Source organism: Stegodyphus dumicola, chromosome 8 (genome assembly GCF_044657685.1).
Source record: "Stegodyphus dumicola isolate Sdum_Otavi_A_Nest chromosome 8, ASM4465768v1".
Taxonomy (NCBI): Eukaryota; Metazoa; Arthropoda; class Arachnida; order Araneae; family Eresidae; genus Stegodyphus; species Stegodyphus dumicola.
The window spans coordinates 84,209,291-84,227,405 of record NC_140775.1 but is presented as its reverse complement, the minus strand read 5'-3'; the positions used below and the strand labels follow the sequence as shown (position 1 = coordinate 84,227,405).

Sequence of the window (18,115 nt, the reverse complement as noted above, 5' to 3'; positions counted from 1 at the left end):
TCGCAGAGTTCTCTACGTCGACCCCCGGGGGGGGGGCTCAGAAGGGTTGTGTTTCAGAAAATTCTTTAGCGGCAGCGGTGGCTTTGAATTATATCAGCCACTTTGTTACTCGGCTCTGTGAGCTCAGTTTTTTGTTATTCTTATAAGTTGGTAAATTGTGCATTTTTCGCTTTAAAAATGATTGAATTATGTGATTCTCATTTTCCGGTTCAGGTTTTTATGCCTTTATTTAACTTGCCTACAATAGTTATGGAATTATCAACACTTGAAAAGTTGTTGAAGTGCTGCTAAGCCTAATTTTTGTTTACCATAGCAGCCATATGTGTGTTTACATTTGAAACTTAGCAGAATAGTGAATTAAGTCAGTTTCTGCACCTTCAGTGTCTTTTTGCCGAGTGGGACCAAAAGTAAACTTTTCAGTTTTTTGCACCGAAAAATCTGCCTTCTTGCAACCAATTGCTTGTTTTCGAGTAGAAACTCTAATTTTAATTGTAAAAACTGTTTTTTTAATTGTTTCAGTTGAATCTGGTGTTCTGTATTTTTCTATATTTTTCAATTTTTAATAAAGATATTTTGAAGTTTTATGTATTTTTGACTTGTCGCGAAGTGAGAACTGTATTAACTGAAAGAGAAATAAATCTCTAATTCAAGGAAATACGTTTAAACGAAATGCAGGAAAAAATGCGTACAATTTAATATTCCGTACCAATTCCGTACAAAAGGTTATGTGGTGTATACATCAGATTTTTTTACTTCTTTGTAAAAATAAAAGAAGTATCGAGGAAAAATTCGGGTATTATATTTCAAAGGAAATATTGATTTTGACAACTGTCAAATGCAATGTAACGATGTTTATGCGTGACACCTGTCCGTAAGGACAGAAGAAAGGACTCTTTTTCCCAAAAAAAATTGCAAAATGGATTTAAAATAGATTCAACAGAGATATTTTTTCATGACGTCTGTACGTATGTACATAAGTATGTATCTCTCATATTTCAAAAACCAGGAGCCTCAGAAAGTTAAAATTTTGTATATAGGACTTCTATAACATGTAGTTGTGCACCTCTCTTTTTGGTTGCAATCTTTTTGGTGCCAAAAGTTTATATAAATGTAAAGTAAGAAATTTAGATCCAGTTTTACACAAATACTAAAATTGAAATTCATAAGTAATAAATTTCAAAATATCCAAAATATGTATATAAATGTACAAAGGAATTTAATAAATGTTAAAACTAAAATATTGCAAACAAGTAAAATCCAAATTCAAAAAAGAAATGAAAGAAGAGGAATTCAATCAACTTCAAGGCTACTTCATCAGGAGGACGAAACACATAAATCAATTAAACAAAACATTGAAAAAATTAATCAAAACGTTGAAATCAATTAATAAATGTTTTGAAATTTTTATTGCTTTATTATTTATTATTTAGGAATTTCAATTTTTGGTCTTTGTGTAAAATTGGTTCTAAATTTCTTACTTTATGTCCTTACTGGTAATGTTTCAGTAGCTTAATGTGCGAAAATATTTGGCTTGATTACATTATTTTATTTATTTTTTTAAAAAATTAAATAAAATAATATATATATATATATATATATATATAATTAAAGAAAGGAGAACAAACTAAAAAAGATCTTTAATTAAAAACAATTCTTTTGAAAACAAAACACAAACATGCCTAGTATTTTCGTCCATTAAGCTGCAGAAACATTATCATTAAAGACATAAAGTAAGAAATTTAGAACTAATATTTCACAAAAACCAGAAATTGAAATTCAGAATTAATAAATTTCAAATAATCGTGTAAATGCAACACACAATTTTTAAAATGTTAAAACCAAATCATTTCAAACAACCAAGAATTTCAATTTATGGTCTCCGTGAAATATTAGTTTTAAATTCCTTTATATATACACCCGCTCTGTTACTCTGCTCGCTGAGCTCAGTTTTTTTTTTTAATTCTTATATTGGTACGTACGTACGTATGTATATGTCTTGCATAACTCAAAAATGAGTAGCCTCAGAACATTGAAATTTTGCATATAGGACTGCTATAACATGCAGCTATGCATCTCCCTTTTTAGTTGCAATCGGCCGCACCAAAAAATATATATATGTGTGTGTGTATGCACTCGGTTCCGTGAGCTCAGTTTTTTTTATTCTTATATGTTGGTAAATTTTGCATTTTTTGCTTTAAAAATGATTGAATTATATTGTTCTTATGTTCCAATTAGGTCTTTTATGCCTGTAATTAATCTGCGTGCAGTAGTTGTAGAATTATCAATATAAATGAGAAATATTCGAATGAATGAAATTCGAGGAAATAAGTTTCGATGAAATGGTGCAAGAAATGTGTATAATTTAATAGGGCGTGTAAGGAAGTCATGTGGTGTCCGCATCAGATTTTTTTTCTTTGTGTGCGTATAGAATGTTTATTGAGGAACTCTGAGAAAAACGCCTTGTCTGAGATTTCAGGCTATCTAATCAGACTCTCTGTAAGCTTATGCCTTTGAATGATATGATTCCTAAGAAACGATTATTAATCATCTGGGGGGTAAGAGATATTCTGTTTTAGAATATAAGCAGTGAAGAATATGGTAACGTATCAAATACGAAAAAAAGGGGTGGTCAAAATTTGCACAAAACACAAATGCTTAGGCACTTTCATTTTGTTACTCTAAATTTAAAATAAAAGTAAAAGTATGCAACAAAAGCCAGGGGAACCATTATCATTTCTTGCTTCACTAAAGCATTGGACAGTTGTTTTGAAGACTGTATACGATTTAGCAATGCAATAGCCGTTATATACTCCAAAAAAGTGTAAATTAAATCAGTTGTATCTTTACGATGGGAACTAACAGAAATAGTTATCTCGTTGCAAAGAATTATGAGTAAAGATGTATGCAGTTATAAAGTACAATATAATGAACAGATTTTTAACTAATGTTAAAGTTTTTTTAATTTATGTTTCTTCAATAATTTGGCACTATATTCTTAGCAGAATACGTAATCTTATTATTTTCAGCAGACAATTGCATCATAAAGCACAAATATTGAATTTGTTTTATAACTCACAGAAATATTTAAATGCAAAATAGATTCAACCTACAAGCATATGCTCGAAATTGGGGAGAAAACATACTAGTAATGAATACATACAGGCAGGGCCCCACTTAGCCTAATTGGGGCCCAGGGCAAAAACTTCATTGGGCCCACCTCTGTTTCACAACTTCAGTAATGAGAACCAAGGAACTTTATGGAAGTATTTAAATTTTTCACCTCATTACAGATATATAACAAGAAAATTGACTAAATCTAAAATAGCTATAAGTCCACCCCCCTCCAGTGATCAGACGAATTATCGTTCTGTCCATTTTATTGATTTTCTGACAGTTCTATGTCCGTCATTAAAAGGATATAGCACATCTGAAGAGACAAAATTTGACAAAAGTGCTATTTAAATTTATAAATAGAAAATGTAAAAATACAGGCTTTTGATTGGTCAAATTTATCCATCGTAATTGCGAAAATTTAGCTGAATTCCGCCCTAGAAAGCCATGGATGTACGAAATATAGATTTTTTGTGTTTATGCGATAGATTAATGAAGAAGCTAAGATAAAACCGAAGGATTTTACACTGTACTGATATTTTGTTTAACAAAATTTTCATTAAAGAAGGAAACGTAAAATAAACTTTCTATTCGATTTGCCCCCCCCCGATGTGGGGTCTCGGGGCAGCTGCCCAGTATATCCTTGCCTAAGTGAGGCTCTGCATACAGGAAGAATCAGAATTTAATTTTGTCGTTTGCAAATGGCGGCGAAACCATAGAGTCACTTCCAATTACGATCTCATCAGCTTCTTAAAATCATACTCTTAATGCAAAGCAACCTCATAACAGTCAGCGTTTAGATACTGGTGTAATGGATGTCGGAGTTCACGATTCTAAGTCCACTGAAGCAACGAGCCAATATGTTCATGAAGACTCTGAACGTACTTTTGCTTTTAGATGTATCTCTGATGTTCTCTAGATTATAAACTAAGTGAACACAAGTAGTCAATTTCGTCCTAGTTCTGAACTTCAAAAATCTTATAAGAAGACAGCTCCATGCTTAAACCTCCTACCACCCAGTTCATACTTTAATTGTATCGAGAACGAAATTATAATCAAAAAATCCACGAAATTTAGGTAATTCAATAAAAATGCAAAGTGAACAGCAGTTTGTATATCTCTTTCACGAATTTAGTAACACGCAACAGTTTAGTTTTGATATAATAGTAGATCGGAAATCTTTAATTCGCCATCTCCCATATGCCAAAACCTGTGATAAAATAAAAAATGGCTTGATTTTAGATATTTATTGTCAGCTTAAGATTTGTTCATTTAAGTTAGCCCTTGATCAGAAACTCATTTACTCTGAGACCCATTGAAAAACAAAAAGGTCTTTAATCTCAAATTATTATTCACAGTGCGTTTAAGAAATTTTCAAATTCTAATCCGAAGAAGAATCTACTCCAGTAAGAATTTATTCTCATTTCTTTCTTTTTCTTTCAGCCGTAAAATTACGTATATTTAGCATAAAATAAAATTCTGAAGGCTTCCCCTCCACTCTTTCTAATAAAATGCGTCATTCGCCTTTCAAAAACAAAGTGCTATGGACTACCAATGTGGACTGCAAATCTGGCTATCTTCCACTGCGGCTTTCTACGCATTGGTCAAACCAAATGTGCTTTAAAATTTCTTATCAAGGATTTTGAATATTAAGTACCAAATAAGAAAATAATTAACCATGTATTTCACAACACTGTTAGTCTGCAAATCACCTATTCCATTTTGTTTGTGCCGAAATCATCCAAACAACTTCCCGAATCTGAGTTTCCAAACAATTTTCACACAAAGACCATTTCATTTGCTTTGAATTTCTGAGCCCTGAAACATACAGATTTCTCTGTGTATTCTTTTTATCTTCCTTATTATTCATATATCTTTTTTCCGCCATAAAAACGTTATTGTAGCTGTTGCTACCTGACCTTTACTTAGAATCGGTCGAAGGAGGTAATAGAGTAGAACTGCATAACCTTTTCGGCTTTCAATTACTATAGAGAAGATAACCAGCAAAATTACCTAAAATGTTTCGGTAATCCATACACCTACTTCGTTGTCTCCTTGGATTCTAGAAACAATACTTGCTTTCTTAGCATGTGATTGATACAGAAATAGGAACTTATAAATCAATGCGCGAAAGAAGGACTACGTAAGTTTTGTAAGAGATAATAATAAAATTCGAAATAAATAAGTTTTAATAAAATTTTGACTTTTTAGTCTATAGTTCAAGACTAGTGAACCAAAACTTTGCATTTAGCTTTTATGAAATTTCGGAGTTACAGAGTATGTAATGTATGAAAATGTCTGTGGAGTTCGAATCAGATGCACTTAGTTACTTATTATTTAGAGAAATTTGGAGAAATATTTCGAAATATCTCTAAATAATTCTGTGTTATAATCAAGAATGAAATATTGATTTAAATCTATAGCATGATTTGCCCTAATGTTTTCCCTACAGTTTAAACACTTTGGCTATTAATGCGCAGTCTAGTGAGTATTTCGATAGCGATAATTCTGCAGTATTTAATAAATTAAAATGCAATGTTACGAATTTTTTTAATCTCAACTCCAAAAATTGCACATTTATTAAATGAACATATATGTTAATGGCAGTCGTTGAAAACTGACGACAAGGAAATGAGTATAGAGGTTTTACATTGTGTTGCAGGATGATGAACTTTTCTTTTTCCAAATTTAAGGTCTAAATTAAGTAGATATGAAATATCTATTTTCTAAGAACAAGTTACTAACTGGATGCTCTCTCTATATATAATAGTTACGCAAGCGTTAACTAGAAGACGTCAGTAATACTGTGCAAAATATCATCTTAATTTAGATTCAAATTATACCTTAGTCTAGAATTACTGATGTTTGAGTTTAATTTCTATATCCAATAGATATGAGTAAATGGATAACTAGTAGGGAAGAGAAAATCCAAGACAGAAACTAATATAAGATACATCAGAAAAAGTTTTGGGTATTCCTCAGAGAATAGCATTTGTGGCGACAATTTCACTCCTTGAAGGACGCAGGCTACATTTAATAAAGCCAACGGAAGTAAATATCACATGAGCTATGGACAAGAGGAAAATATATGGAGGCAAAAGCGGAATTAAAGATGTGTTTATTTTTGTTTGTAATCTGATTGCTAATTTAGTTCTGATATCTAGTTAAATTAATAATAAAAGTTATGTGCATTTATGACAAAAACGTTGAGCAATTACATATGGATACGATTTCATATATGTATTAATCTGTCATATTTCCACTCATATTATCTTAATATTTAAGTAAAACTTTAAGTAATATTTGAACATTTTTAGCTATATTAGTTTTCCCTGAATCAAAGATCACATAAAAATACCAGAACAGAAAGAAATTCTCAGAACAATGAAAAGTACAGCTGTTAAACGGCTCGATTATTTCCAGAGGTGAAATAGAACGCATGGAAACTCTCCTGCTATGAAATTAGCTTAAAATTCCATTTAAATAAGAAACATTGATAAATGGCTATGGATAAGAATTTTAGCCATTTCTTTGTATTACATCATGATATTACGTCAGCAGTTATTATTAAAATATTGTCATTAAATACATAGAATAAATATTGCATTCTTTATGTAACCAAAAAGTATGCATATTTTTAGAAATCTATGAAGTTCTTGAATGAGTTCAACTATAGGTTTGTAATAAACAATCTTTTTGAACTGAAAGGTAACATAATAAAAGAAATAAAACTGTAAAGCTGAAATAAAGATGTATATGCTGAAAGTTCCTTGCATGACTGTTTCTGCACTGCTCATTATGAATAACTTTTAACAAACAGTTTCCACCTCCCCTTAATTAATAGGAAAGGAAAGAAACTAAACTGTAAACTATAATGATGTAAACTGCGAATTGAAATAAACATAATTTTTCAAATTTTAAGACCATTTGTTCGTTTTTAGTTTTTTTATGCATACTTTTATGATTTCTTCGCAATATGAAGTTTTTAACGGGTATTATTTTGCAACATTTATTAAGTGAACATATATGTTAATGCCAGTCGTTTATTATCCAGGTACAATACTGTCGTTGAACTATTATCTGTCTTTTGTTAACATAATACTGTGCACGTCTTAAAATTTGCATTAGTTACATGATCACTTTTTCATGTATTTCAGTAAATGGTAATCTTGTAGCATTCGCACTGTTGATGTGAAATGCTAAAAAATTTTCGCTAAGACTCTCTTTAAAAAATGTATTTTACTATTTAATTTAGTTAAAAAAATTTTCAGATTGTATTTCGCAGTTTTTGAGATATAAGAAAAATGGGGTAAAAGTTGAAGTTAGCATCAAAGTGACGTCAGAACAAAGCCGCAACTACCATCTACAAACATTGGAATGAACCACCTAAGCGACGTTTTCGTATGTAGTTGCGTGATGTGCGTTTGAAAGTGTGGAAGTGAGTTGATTACGCTAATTGGATTTTAGTACTCTGATCTTATTCAATGCTTCTGGCATGGATATGTATGATGACGAATTAGAAGAGGATACAACCCGTTTCATGAAAGATTTAAGCCTTTTTGAAGTGCCATCTCGAGAATGTTTTAGTGCCAATTCAACAACACTGAAGAAATCGGAAACATCAGCCGGTGAGGATTTTGAAAAGAAACGCGAATTATACGCGAATTTGAATTTGGAATCTCATCCGAGTTTATATTCAAGTAGAGTTAATTCTAGTATATCTTCGGAGTCGTATTATGGAAAAATACGACCCAAACAGGTGAGTTCTTCTCAGCTTAGCTATGTTCCTGATCATTTGCCTGAAAAGGGTACCAAAACTTCGTTAGATTGTCATGCCAATCATATATCAAATGCAGCTTATTTGTCATCTTATAAACAAGCTGATGTTCCCAATGCTTTGCTTAGTCATGCAAATCGTTCAGTTGGAGCCAAAGAGAGTTTAGTGAAAACTGGACAGAATTTTAAAACAAAAGATCCTCCTGCATATTCAAAAATAGATCGTGCCAGTGTTATTGCAGCTGCAAAATTTCCTACACCAAAGCAGCCCCTTCCTGTTACTGTATCTAGTTCTTCGGTAAATGTTTCAATCTCCAATGGTCTTTCCAACAAAGGATATTCTTTAACAAATTCTAATGCTAATGTTTCAAAATCTTCATTTTTACAGGTTAATGACCGTAGTCATTTGAAATATGCTAATATTCCAAATAAAAATGTGTTAAGTTCTATATCTGGCATTACAAATAGACTTGGTCATGATTCGTTACATTCCAGTCCTCGTAGTAGCCTCAGTAGTTCCAGTGGTAGCCGAGAGTCACAGAATTCTGGCTCACCAAGAACAAGTTATACAGGGCCTATCTATGAGAATCTTAGCAATGTGCGAAGTGTAAATACGATTTTGCCTGAAACAGTGCTAAAGATGAACTGTACTGTTCCTCATGAAATCATACAGCAGGTTTCTCGGCCCAACAGTTCTCTTGAATCACGAAATCCAGGACCATGCATAACTGTAGTACCTAAACCTCCACCACCTTATCCTTATCCTAAAGTATCTACTGAATATCCAATTTATGCAAATCTGCAGGAACTTTCTTTAAAACCTCAAGCTTCCACTGCAGTTTGTGGTGATACCTTTGGAGATGTCAGTAGTGTTGTGCATCGACAGGTTGGCACCACAAATTACCCTTATGTATCTGCTATACAACATAATCCTATTACTAATATACCACATGTTATTCCTGGCATAAATAAAGATTATCCCCTTGTTTCAGCTGGTTATAGTTGCCAACCTGTGAGTGCAACAAATGTGTATCAAGTGTCTAGTGGTAATACATCTCATTATCAGCAAGCTACCACCCCTGCTAGTAATTCAGTTTATTCAACTCAGAACAAAGTGGCTGTATCTTCCTCTAGTAATTTAGTTGAGAATTATATTTCAAATCCAAAAATAAACTTATCTTTGAGACCAACTACGTCTGCAAATTCGTTTACACCAATACATAGTCAGCATTTGACTCATCCATCTGTAAATCCTTCATTAATAGGTAGTACCCATAGCCTTTTATCTAATCAAGGTTATATCAAGCCTTTGCCAAACGGATCACATCCTCGAGATCAGGTATCTCTGCTAGCAAAACTGCAGTTGCCACAACCAGCTCACTCACAAATTTTGACGTCTTCCATGACTCCGAAGTCTGCATCTGCTGGCCATTTACCCCCACCCCCTCCATATCCTGGTACAGGATCTAAGCCAAATACTTTGAATTCCAAAACACTTTTGCCTTATAATGTGACTCCACAACGACAGAAAGGCCCAACAGAGGCCGAGAAAAAAATTGAAGCTTTAACCAAACAAATTGAAGATGAACTGGAAAGTAATCCTGAAGGGGAATATTTTGGTAAGTACATTTTGTTTTAAAACATGGCATAGTTACTTTTTTCCCATGTGATATGCATACTAATTCTAATTCATTTTGTAACAGAAAAGTATGTGAACTTAAAAATAATTTAAACTAGAATTTAGTCTAAATTTTTAATCTTTTATCGATTATTTCCAGAGGTGAAATAGATAAAATATTTTCATATTAAATGCTTCTTGCAAGAAAATTTCATTCTCATATTCCTTTTTTTAATACGTAAGTGAAACTTTAAATTCTATAACTAGAAGACAATGTGTGCATGCTTATTATCTTAAGATGTGATGATATATGTAAACTTTTGAGATTCTTCTTTGGATCTTATGTGTAAGTGCTTTGACCTTTCCACTTAAAATAAATTTAATTCAGAAGTTGATTTTAAAACATTTTAATTTTGGATAAAGAAACTTTATCTTTTTGATTACTTGATTATATTGGTAATATAAATAACTGATATATATATGTATAATGTAGGGGGGATTTAACTAACATCATTTCATTTGATACATTGCACAAGAAATATTATTTCATATGTAATTTGTGGACAAGTTTTCTGCCAGTATTAGCTTTAGCATAAATTACTAGGGCTATAATAATTTAATAAAAACAAAATCTGAAAGCTCTTAGATTTTTTATTATGCCCAAAGATGCATTTTTTTTTTCTTTTACGCACACATACATGTTTCAAGAGCATTTGGGCTAATGTCCCTTTAGACTAAAAATATTTAGAAACAGCATATCTTTAGAATTTCCGATTGACGGTCTTGCACATTGGTGAGAAAAAAAGTTTTTTTTTCCGTACAGTGTTACCATTCTATGTTTTAAAATCATTGAGTTTATTGATAAAAAATTCATTAGTTTTACAAAATATAAACTAGACAATAAAACAAATTCGAAGTTCTAGAGGTTTATATTCAGGTGAAAGCCTATGTTATTCAAAATTTGATGGTTCTGGGTATGATTGTTTTTTTCCCAACGCGAGCAATATATAAATGAATCCAGATTCTTTATTAATTTAATTTCTTTAAATATAATATAGGGCAATAATATTTGCTGGCAACAATTTGGAAAGTGATAGTGCTTTTAGTTATTCAGTGCAAAATGCTGTTTCGAGATTAAGAGCCCTTTGGGGCTAATGGCCGTTTGGGCTAATAAAATAATCTCTGTCCTGTGGTTTTATTTCTAATTTTTCTTGTAATTGCACAGAAAAAATATTATGTCTTAAATGATGCATTATTTGGTTTGGATCTAGTACTTAAGGACTATTTGCCTAAAGGGAGGAATTTTGTAGAGGACTTTTAAAGGGAAACTGTTTCTCATACATGCAATGTATTATTTGAATAATCCTGAATATTCAATGAATTTCTAATGTGTTTAAAAAGGAAAAGTACTTAAGAACATCACTGAAATAAATATGCAGTCTTATACGAATACCTTAAAAGAAATATTGCAGGTGATATGTATTTTATAAGTTCTTTATTAACCTCTTGAGTGGCATGACCACCTCTATCTACGAAATTTTTTTGTCTTTTGGTATATATTAGATTATAATTAAAAATATTTTGCTTTCTTATTTAATAATGTAGATATTGTCTTAATGAATGGACATTTATGAAAACAGGGAATAAAAAAAAGTAATTGTAAAAATTTAGCCAATAGAAGCAAGCAGTTTAAGTACTGGTCTTCATGAGCAAATCCAAAAAGCTGTACCACTCAGAGGGTTGTAGGGTGTAGAAGTTATTTGTAACTTTTATGAAGAAAATGAGGGGATAAAATATAAAACTATTGAATGAAAAGTAAGATATATAAACAAGTGTATGTAGAGTAATATTAGAATGGTTTTACTGAATGCATTTAATTAAAATGTGGAGCTTTTTTAGTAGTGAAGATACTGTTCATACTCCCAACTTCAGCATTTAATTACTTCCTTAAAGATGGAGTCTTCATAGTTGATGTTAACAACTTTCGCCTTTCTATCATTTAAACATTTTTTAGTAAGCATAATTACAAAAAATATTTTATTCATTTAACTATATAAACTGATAAATCAAATGTGTTTATTGTATGTATTGTTATTTATCAAGGCTAGTGATATTTATTTATGCAAATGATATTTGAAAGTGTATTCCTAAATGCATTATTAAGTTTTTCTATTGTGAAAAATTTTGTGAACACTGTGGCAGAGCGGCATTCAGCACATATAAGTCAAAATGATAAAAGTATATTTTAGGGTACCCCTTGGCGATTTTTGGCGGTTCATGGATAGCGAATTTGTGCAAGTCTTCGACTTGCTATTTTGGCTTGTGTAGCGGATATTTTTGCGCCAAAAATCTCCGCTACGCAAAGCCAAAATAACAAGACAAAAAATTGCACAAACTTAGTACTCATGTACACATTGACCTATTTTCACTTTTAAAAAAAATCAGATAATTGCACAAACAAAGCTTTCTACACTCTATTGAGTTTGTCCATGATGTACGCATCGATATATTTTCATTTAAAAAGTCAAAGGAGCACACAATTCTACAGTAGAGGCAAACAAAAAATAAATCTCAGTAAACTACATTTTAAACCAAACAATAAAATAACATAAAAAAGGATTATGCATTTAAGCATTACACAAAGCAAATATCCACTTACCTCTGTGGCACACAAAATTCCTTAACAGCATCCAAAAACTTCCTAAAATTATCTGAACTACAATCCATATCGCCACATAAATTCATAAAAATAAGAGTAAAAAACATCCTATGTATTCCGGACTGTCCCGAAAATAGCTACTAAGTAAACCTTCAATTACACACCAGTCAATTAATACACTTTTCCCCTTTCGTTCCAAATCGTACAGAAACTTCAAATTAATCTTACTACATTCAGCCATTCTAAAGTCTAAACAATGAAACAAGCAATGTATTTCCTAAACACACACCACAAAAGCCCTTACAAAACATCCCATGATTCCAAATTTCTTGGAATAATGAAAATGATTACGTCATAATAGGATTTCTATAACATTCAATTTTTCAGGTTACCATAAATGAAACAACAACTTGGCAATAAATGAAACAACTTCGCTGTAATACTAGAGGTACCCTAAAGTCAACTCTAATCATCAAAATTTGATCAAATGGATTTTGTTTTTCCTCATAAAATTTCTTGTTTTTTATAAAATGCTACTTATTGTTGTTATCTTTAAGATGAATATCCATAGAGATTTGAGGATAGCCAAACAAAAATTTTTTAGCATTTGACAAACATGCTAATTTGTTGATATTTTCTTTTTTTGTGTGTGTGGGGGGATGTGTGTTTGCTATGAAGTATTGATGGGGGGTATCATACCGTGTTACCAAAATCTGTTTATGTAACAACCCCAGGATGTTGCCAAAAAGTGTTTATGTGGAACCAGAGATGTTCATACCATCCATTCCCTCGAAGAGGTCTTTCCAATTTTCCTGATATTTTCACCAGTCAACTGCTGATTATGATTCTGATTATGGTATTTCATCTTTGGTGAAGTCGTGAACTTAGCAGCTTTCTGCATGCATAGAACATGATGTAGCTTGCTGTGAGGTCATCATGCACTTAAAAAGGTTCATGATGCATTTAAGCTTTTATCCTTCTTATATTTAAGATTTTGGTGCTCGAGTTGTACATGATGGTATGTTTGTGGCAATATGATGATTTTTTTTTTTTTTTTTTTTTTTCAAATTTTGTGATGTGTTTTTAGTGAAAATAGATTGCTGTGTATGTGAGGAATGTTGAAACGGCAACACATATACATCGAAAAAAAAATAAGAGAGAGAGAAGAAAATGAAAAAAAAAGTATGTGTGTCTTGTAAGGAAAAGAAAAATGTATAAAGATGGGACAAAAAAGCTGTTTTATGATACAGTCAAAAGTGTTTAATCTGGACTCGTCGGGACATCGGTGATTCCGGATTATTGGTTTTTCCGGATTATAGATCATCAGTTTAAATCTGGTAAGATGGCATGCAGAAATTATAAAATTAAAAATATGAAACCGTAATTTATGAAATAAAGAGCAATTATGATCTAAAAAGTATCAAAATTTACAAAAAAAAAAAAAAAAAAAAAAAAAAAAACTTTATATTTGTTTACTTTATTAAACATTTCTTTCAATGTGCGCATGCGTAAAGCATACATAACGCATAGTCGAAATTAGAAAATGGGAACCAGAAAACTGTTTGATGTGTATTTGTGATATTTATAATGACGAGGAATTTGATTTAAATCATATTAAAGATGGAGTACATCGAGATGAAATACTACATTTAGTAAGGAATTATAAGCCAAATAAAATAAAAACATCTGCCCTGAAGATAAGGATAGTGCTAACAGATCAACTTCCAGTTCATTGCGTGCCGCGACGTCCCCCCCGGCAGAGCAGCGTGAAATTGATAAACAGATTTCGGAATGGTTAGAGAAACAAAGGATATGCCCTTATTCATTTTTTGCAGCAATTCCGCTTCTTGTTTGATGGACATCAAAACATGCTTTCGCTTTGTAGATAGATCCTTTGGCAGCTCCAGAATCGGAAATTCTTTTTGACATAATCGAAAGTTCAAGCTTACTTTTATAAAATTGCTCTAAAAGTCTGCAAAAAATAATAAGCTGGATCCAATTAGAAGATTAAGGAACAACACAATCTGCAACATTAACTGAAATAGATAATTTTAGCTTATACCGTCCATTATACATTAAACGCGCATGTGTAAAGGTATTGTGTGCTTGCCTAAATGCATATGCGCATGCGTGAAAGCTATGCATGCGCAGAAAGTTTGTAGCTTTCAGGTCCGGATTATAGATCACTCTGGATTGTGGACGTTTAGATTAAAGACGTTTGACTGTATATATCCAAACCTGCTCTTTTGTGAGAGTGGATAAAAAATGTTCACTCACTGAAATCAATTGGCTTTTTCTTATGACTCGCCACTCACCAACAATAACACAGGAAAAAGAAAGAGGGGAATTGAGCAGTAAATGAGAATGGAGCAAAGAGTGAACAAAATTGAATAAGCAGTAGGATCAGTAGAATCCGCTTGATCAAACACTAACTCCCTGAATTGATTTCTTTTAACTCTAGTTTTTCAATTCCCTTAAACATCCATTCTACATGGAACTAATCATAAAATTCTAGGATAATTTTTTTAAAAAAGTAGGAAAACAGTAAAAATTAAACTCACTTTAAACATGGGAGGATAAACATTCTTTTCTCCTCTAAATTGGGAATCGAACTCATGTTCTTCGCACTTAAACCATAAAATTCAATTCAACAACAGCAATATCACACGCACAACACACACACAAAAAAACTTGTGCATAAAATATCCATGCTTCAAGATGCATGTGATGTTAATATTAATGGAATCCTTTGAAATCATTGAGTTTGTTAAAGTTTTGCAAAATATGAAATAGATAAAACAAAGTAGGGCTTCCAGATACTCATTTTCAAGTTGGAAACTCTGTCATTCAAAATTTGATGTCTCTAGGTACCATTTTTTTTTACAATTTGGTGGCAACATTAAGTTGTATCATTACTAAAGCTATAGTTAGAAAAAATTATAAAAGATAATTCAAGCTTTCTGAAAATCTTATGAATTTTGTTTTAAATGTGAAAGCGTATATTATCCGTTTTTTTTATGTGTCATTTGCTTGAAATTATTTTATTATATGTAGAAAAATTTAAACCAGTTTTCCAGTAATATGTGTAACTAGTATTTCTGTACAGATTAATTAATCTTAAATTTTTAATATAGCTTGTAGTTTTGGGATACAAATAGCAGGCTTAATTTTTTGATTTTTTAATGTATTGTAGTATTCATAAATATTATGTTGCAAATATTCAGGGTGAATGTAAGTAAGAGCAGTTTATTGTATCCTGAAATGTGGTTCCTTGCTTATTTTTAAGTGCAAAATGTGTTATTCATTTAAGTATTACCTAAAATATATATAGTGGTCATTGAAATTTGACAGTCTTATCGAACCATTGAGAAATGGTAAAAATATAAGTTCATAATTGTTTTCAGTGCCACAACTGTAAAAATAAATCATTATCATTGATTACAAAAACTTGCAAACTAAAGAACAATTTTGGATTGATGTATAGGGCAATAACTTTATTATGGTGCAAATTAAAAAAAAATTCAGAGAATTTTTTATAAATGTTGAATAAATCTATGAATTTTGAATTTGTTCCTATTATTTTTTAATTTCTATTATAAATAATAGATTTTTTATATATTTAAATAATTTTTAAGTTTACTTTCTGTTAGCATTTTAAGAAAAATACACTGCAAAATAATTAATTTTGCTCTGAAATCCAAACCTAAATTCTAAACTCTGAATTTTTAAAATTTTTGCTGGATTTTTGATATGACATGAAAAAGCTATTTTCTAAAGTTGTGTAAAGTTTTCATCCATTTACCTCTTTATGCCGCCAAATTGTTTCAATGCGAAATAATCCTCATTTTTCAAAATACTGTTGAATGAATAAAGTCCGTAGATGCACAATAAAATAATATTATTGTAGATGTTACTATTATAATGCTAAATATTATCCTTTTATTTTGTGTAATATTATACGTAAATGTTATTGCTTTATTTCTCATGGGCCCACACAAAATATTAACGTAAATTCTCGATTGCAAAGTTTAGTTTAAGTTAGTTTAAGTATCGAACTGAAAAGTTTTTTGAATTTTCAGTTTTTCTTCTGCTAGTACCTCTTAAATTTTGCCTTTTCCCATGCTCTTACCATGACTAAAAAACATTACAATGTACAAATTTAAAGCAAAAATTTAATAAGGGTAACTTTCACTGACAGAAACCCAAAATTGGCAATGATTGTTCAAGGTGGTTATATGAGTTTTGAAAAAAGTCCTACAGTACTTTCTAATTATCTGCATCCCCATCAAAAAGCTGCAAAAAAGTGCTGATGAGACAATTGCACTGTGTTGCTAAGTGGCAACCTATGATGTCATTAAAAGGTATTTATGTAGCAACCCAGATATGTGCTTAGCACACGTGTTTGAGTAAATGTGAATTTGCATGTTTGTAATTCACAATCAAATTTTTTGGTTAGTATTTCTTTTTTCACTGAGTGTAGTTGTTTTTGTTGTAACGAATTCTAATGGAACTGCGAAGTTTAACAACATCTTAAAACTCGGCAACATGTTCATGACTTTTCAGTGAAGTTATGGATAATCAAAATGTATTGATTTTTCAAGAGAGCTTTGATCCTGTGCATAACATTTGAGGTTATGCAAAGGTTTGATCCTGTGCATAACATTTGAGGTTATGCAAAGGATCGGTGTTGACCGATCGATATCCAATAAAATACTAAATTTCAAGATTATGTTCTTCCAAATTCTTATCTGTTCAATTTTTTGACTTTCACAACTTTATAATTCTACTATCTGTCTTCAGAATTAGTATATCTGTTTTTTATTCTTTAAAAAAAGTATTCTCACATTTGATGTTCAGCATATTAGATGAATGCTAGTGTTTGAACTACGAACTTGAGTTTTATCTCAAGCTGGTTACAGTTTTGTTCACTTTCAAAATACATTTTGATTTTATTCACATTGTTAAAAAATTTGTTTTTCAGTAAAAGTTTTTCTTTTCAAAAAATTATTTATATATATAAAATGCCTACCACTGTGTGAAAAAATCCGATGTATACACCACATGATTTCCTTCCATGGAATATCATGTTATATGCATTTTTTCCTGCATTTCATTTAAACTTTTTAGTTGAATTAATTCTACTTCTTCGATAGCACATAAACCACAACAGAATAAATGCACTCTTTAAAAAATTCACTATATTTATTTACCATAGAGACACTCTGGTTCACTTAATAGTGTTACACTTCATTCATTTTAAAACTGACTGTGCAAAAATTATATCATCTGAAGAATGATCTAATTATTGTCACATGTTCTATTTAAATACTTTAATAAATCTAAAATGATGTATAAAAGAAATTGGACAAATAAAAAAGAAACAGTTGTTGTTGCAAAGCTTAGTTTCTTTAGATGGCAACAAATCCATTATTCTGCTAAGTTTCAAATGTAAACAAAGTAAACAAATATGGCTGCTGTGGTAAAAAAAATTGGGCTTAGCCACACTAAACAACTTTTACATTGTTGATAATTCTACAAATATTGCATGCAGGTTAAGTAATGGCATATAAATTTTAACTGGAAGATAAGAACAACATAATTCAATACTTTTAGCAGAAAATGCTAATTTACCAGTATATAAGAATAAAAAACTGAGCTCATGGAGCCGAGTAACAGAGTGGGTATGTGTATATATATATATATATACACAGTCGAAAGCCGTTAATCTGGACTCGTCGGGACTTCAGCGATTCCGGATTATCAATTTTTTTGGATTATAGGTCATCAGTTTAAATCTCGTAAGATGGCATGCAGAAATTCTAAAATTAAAAATATGAAACCGTAATTTATGAAATAAAGAACAATTATGATCTAAAGGGTATCAAAATCTACGAAAAAAAAAGCTCAATATTTATTTGTTTACTTTATTAAACATTTCTTTCAATGTAAGT

The 18,115-nt window shown here is 31.0% G+C and overlaps 1 protein-coding gene across 1 annotated transcript in view; it reads left to right on the top strand.

The window, feature by feature from the left end:
• The first annotated feature begins 7,470 nt into the window (after positions 1 to 7,470).
• Positions 7,471 to 18,115, top strand: part of LOC118190375 (uncharacterized) — a 156,026-nt gene continuing 145,381 nt past the window's right edge. The window contains exon 1 of the mRNA XM_035361079.2: positions 7,471 to 9,506. Within this exon, the coding sequence (XP_035216970.2) occupies positions 7,607 to 9,506 (1,900 nt within the window). The 5' untranslated portion in view covers positions 7,471 to 7,606. The remainder of the gene's footprint in view (positions 9,507 to 18,115) is intronic.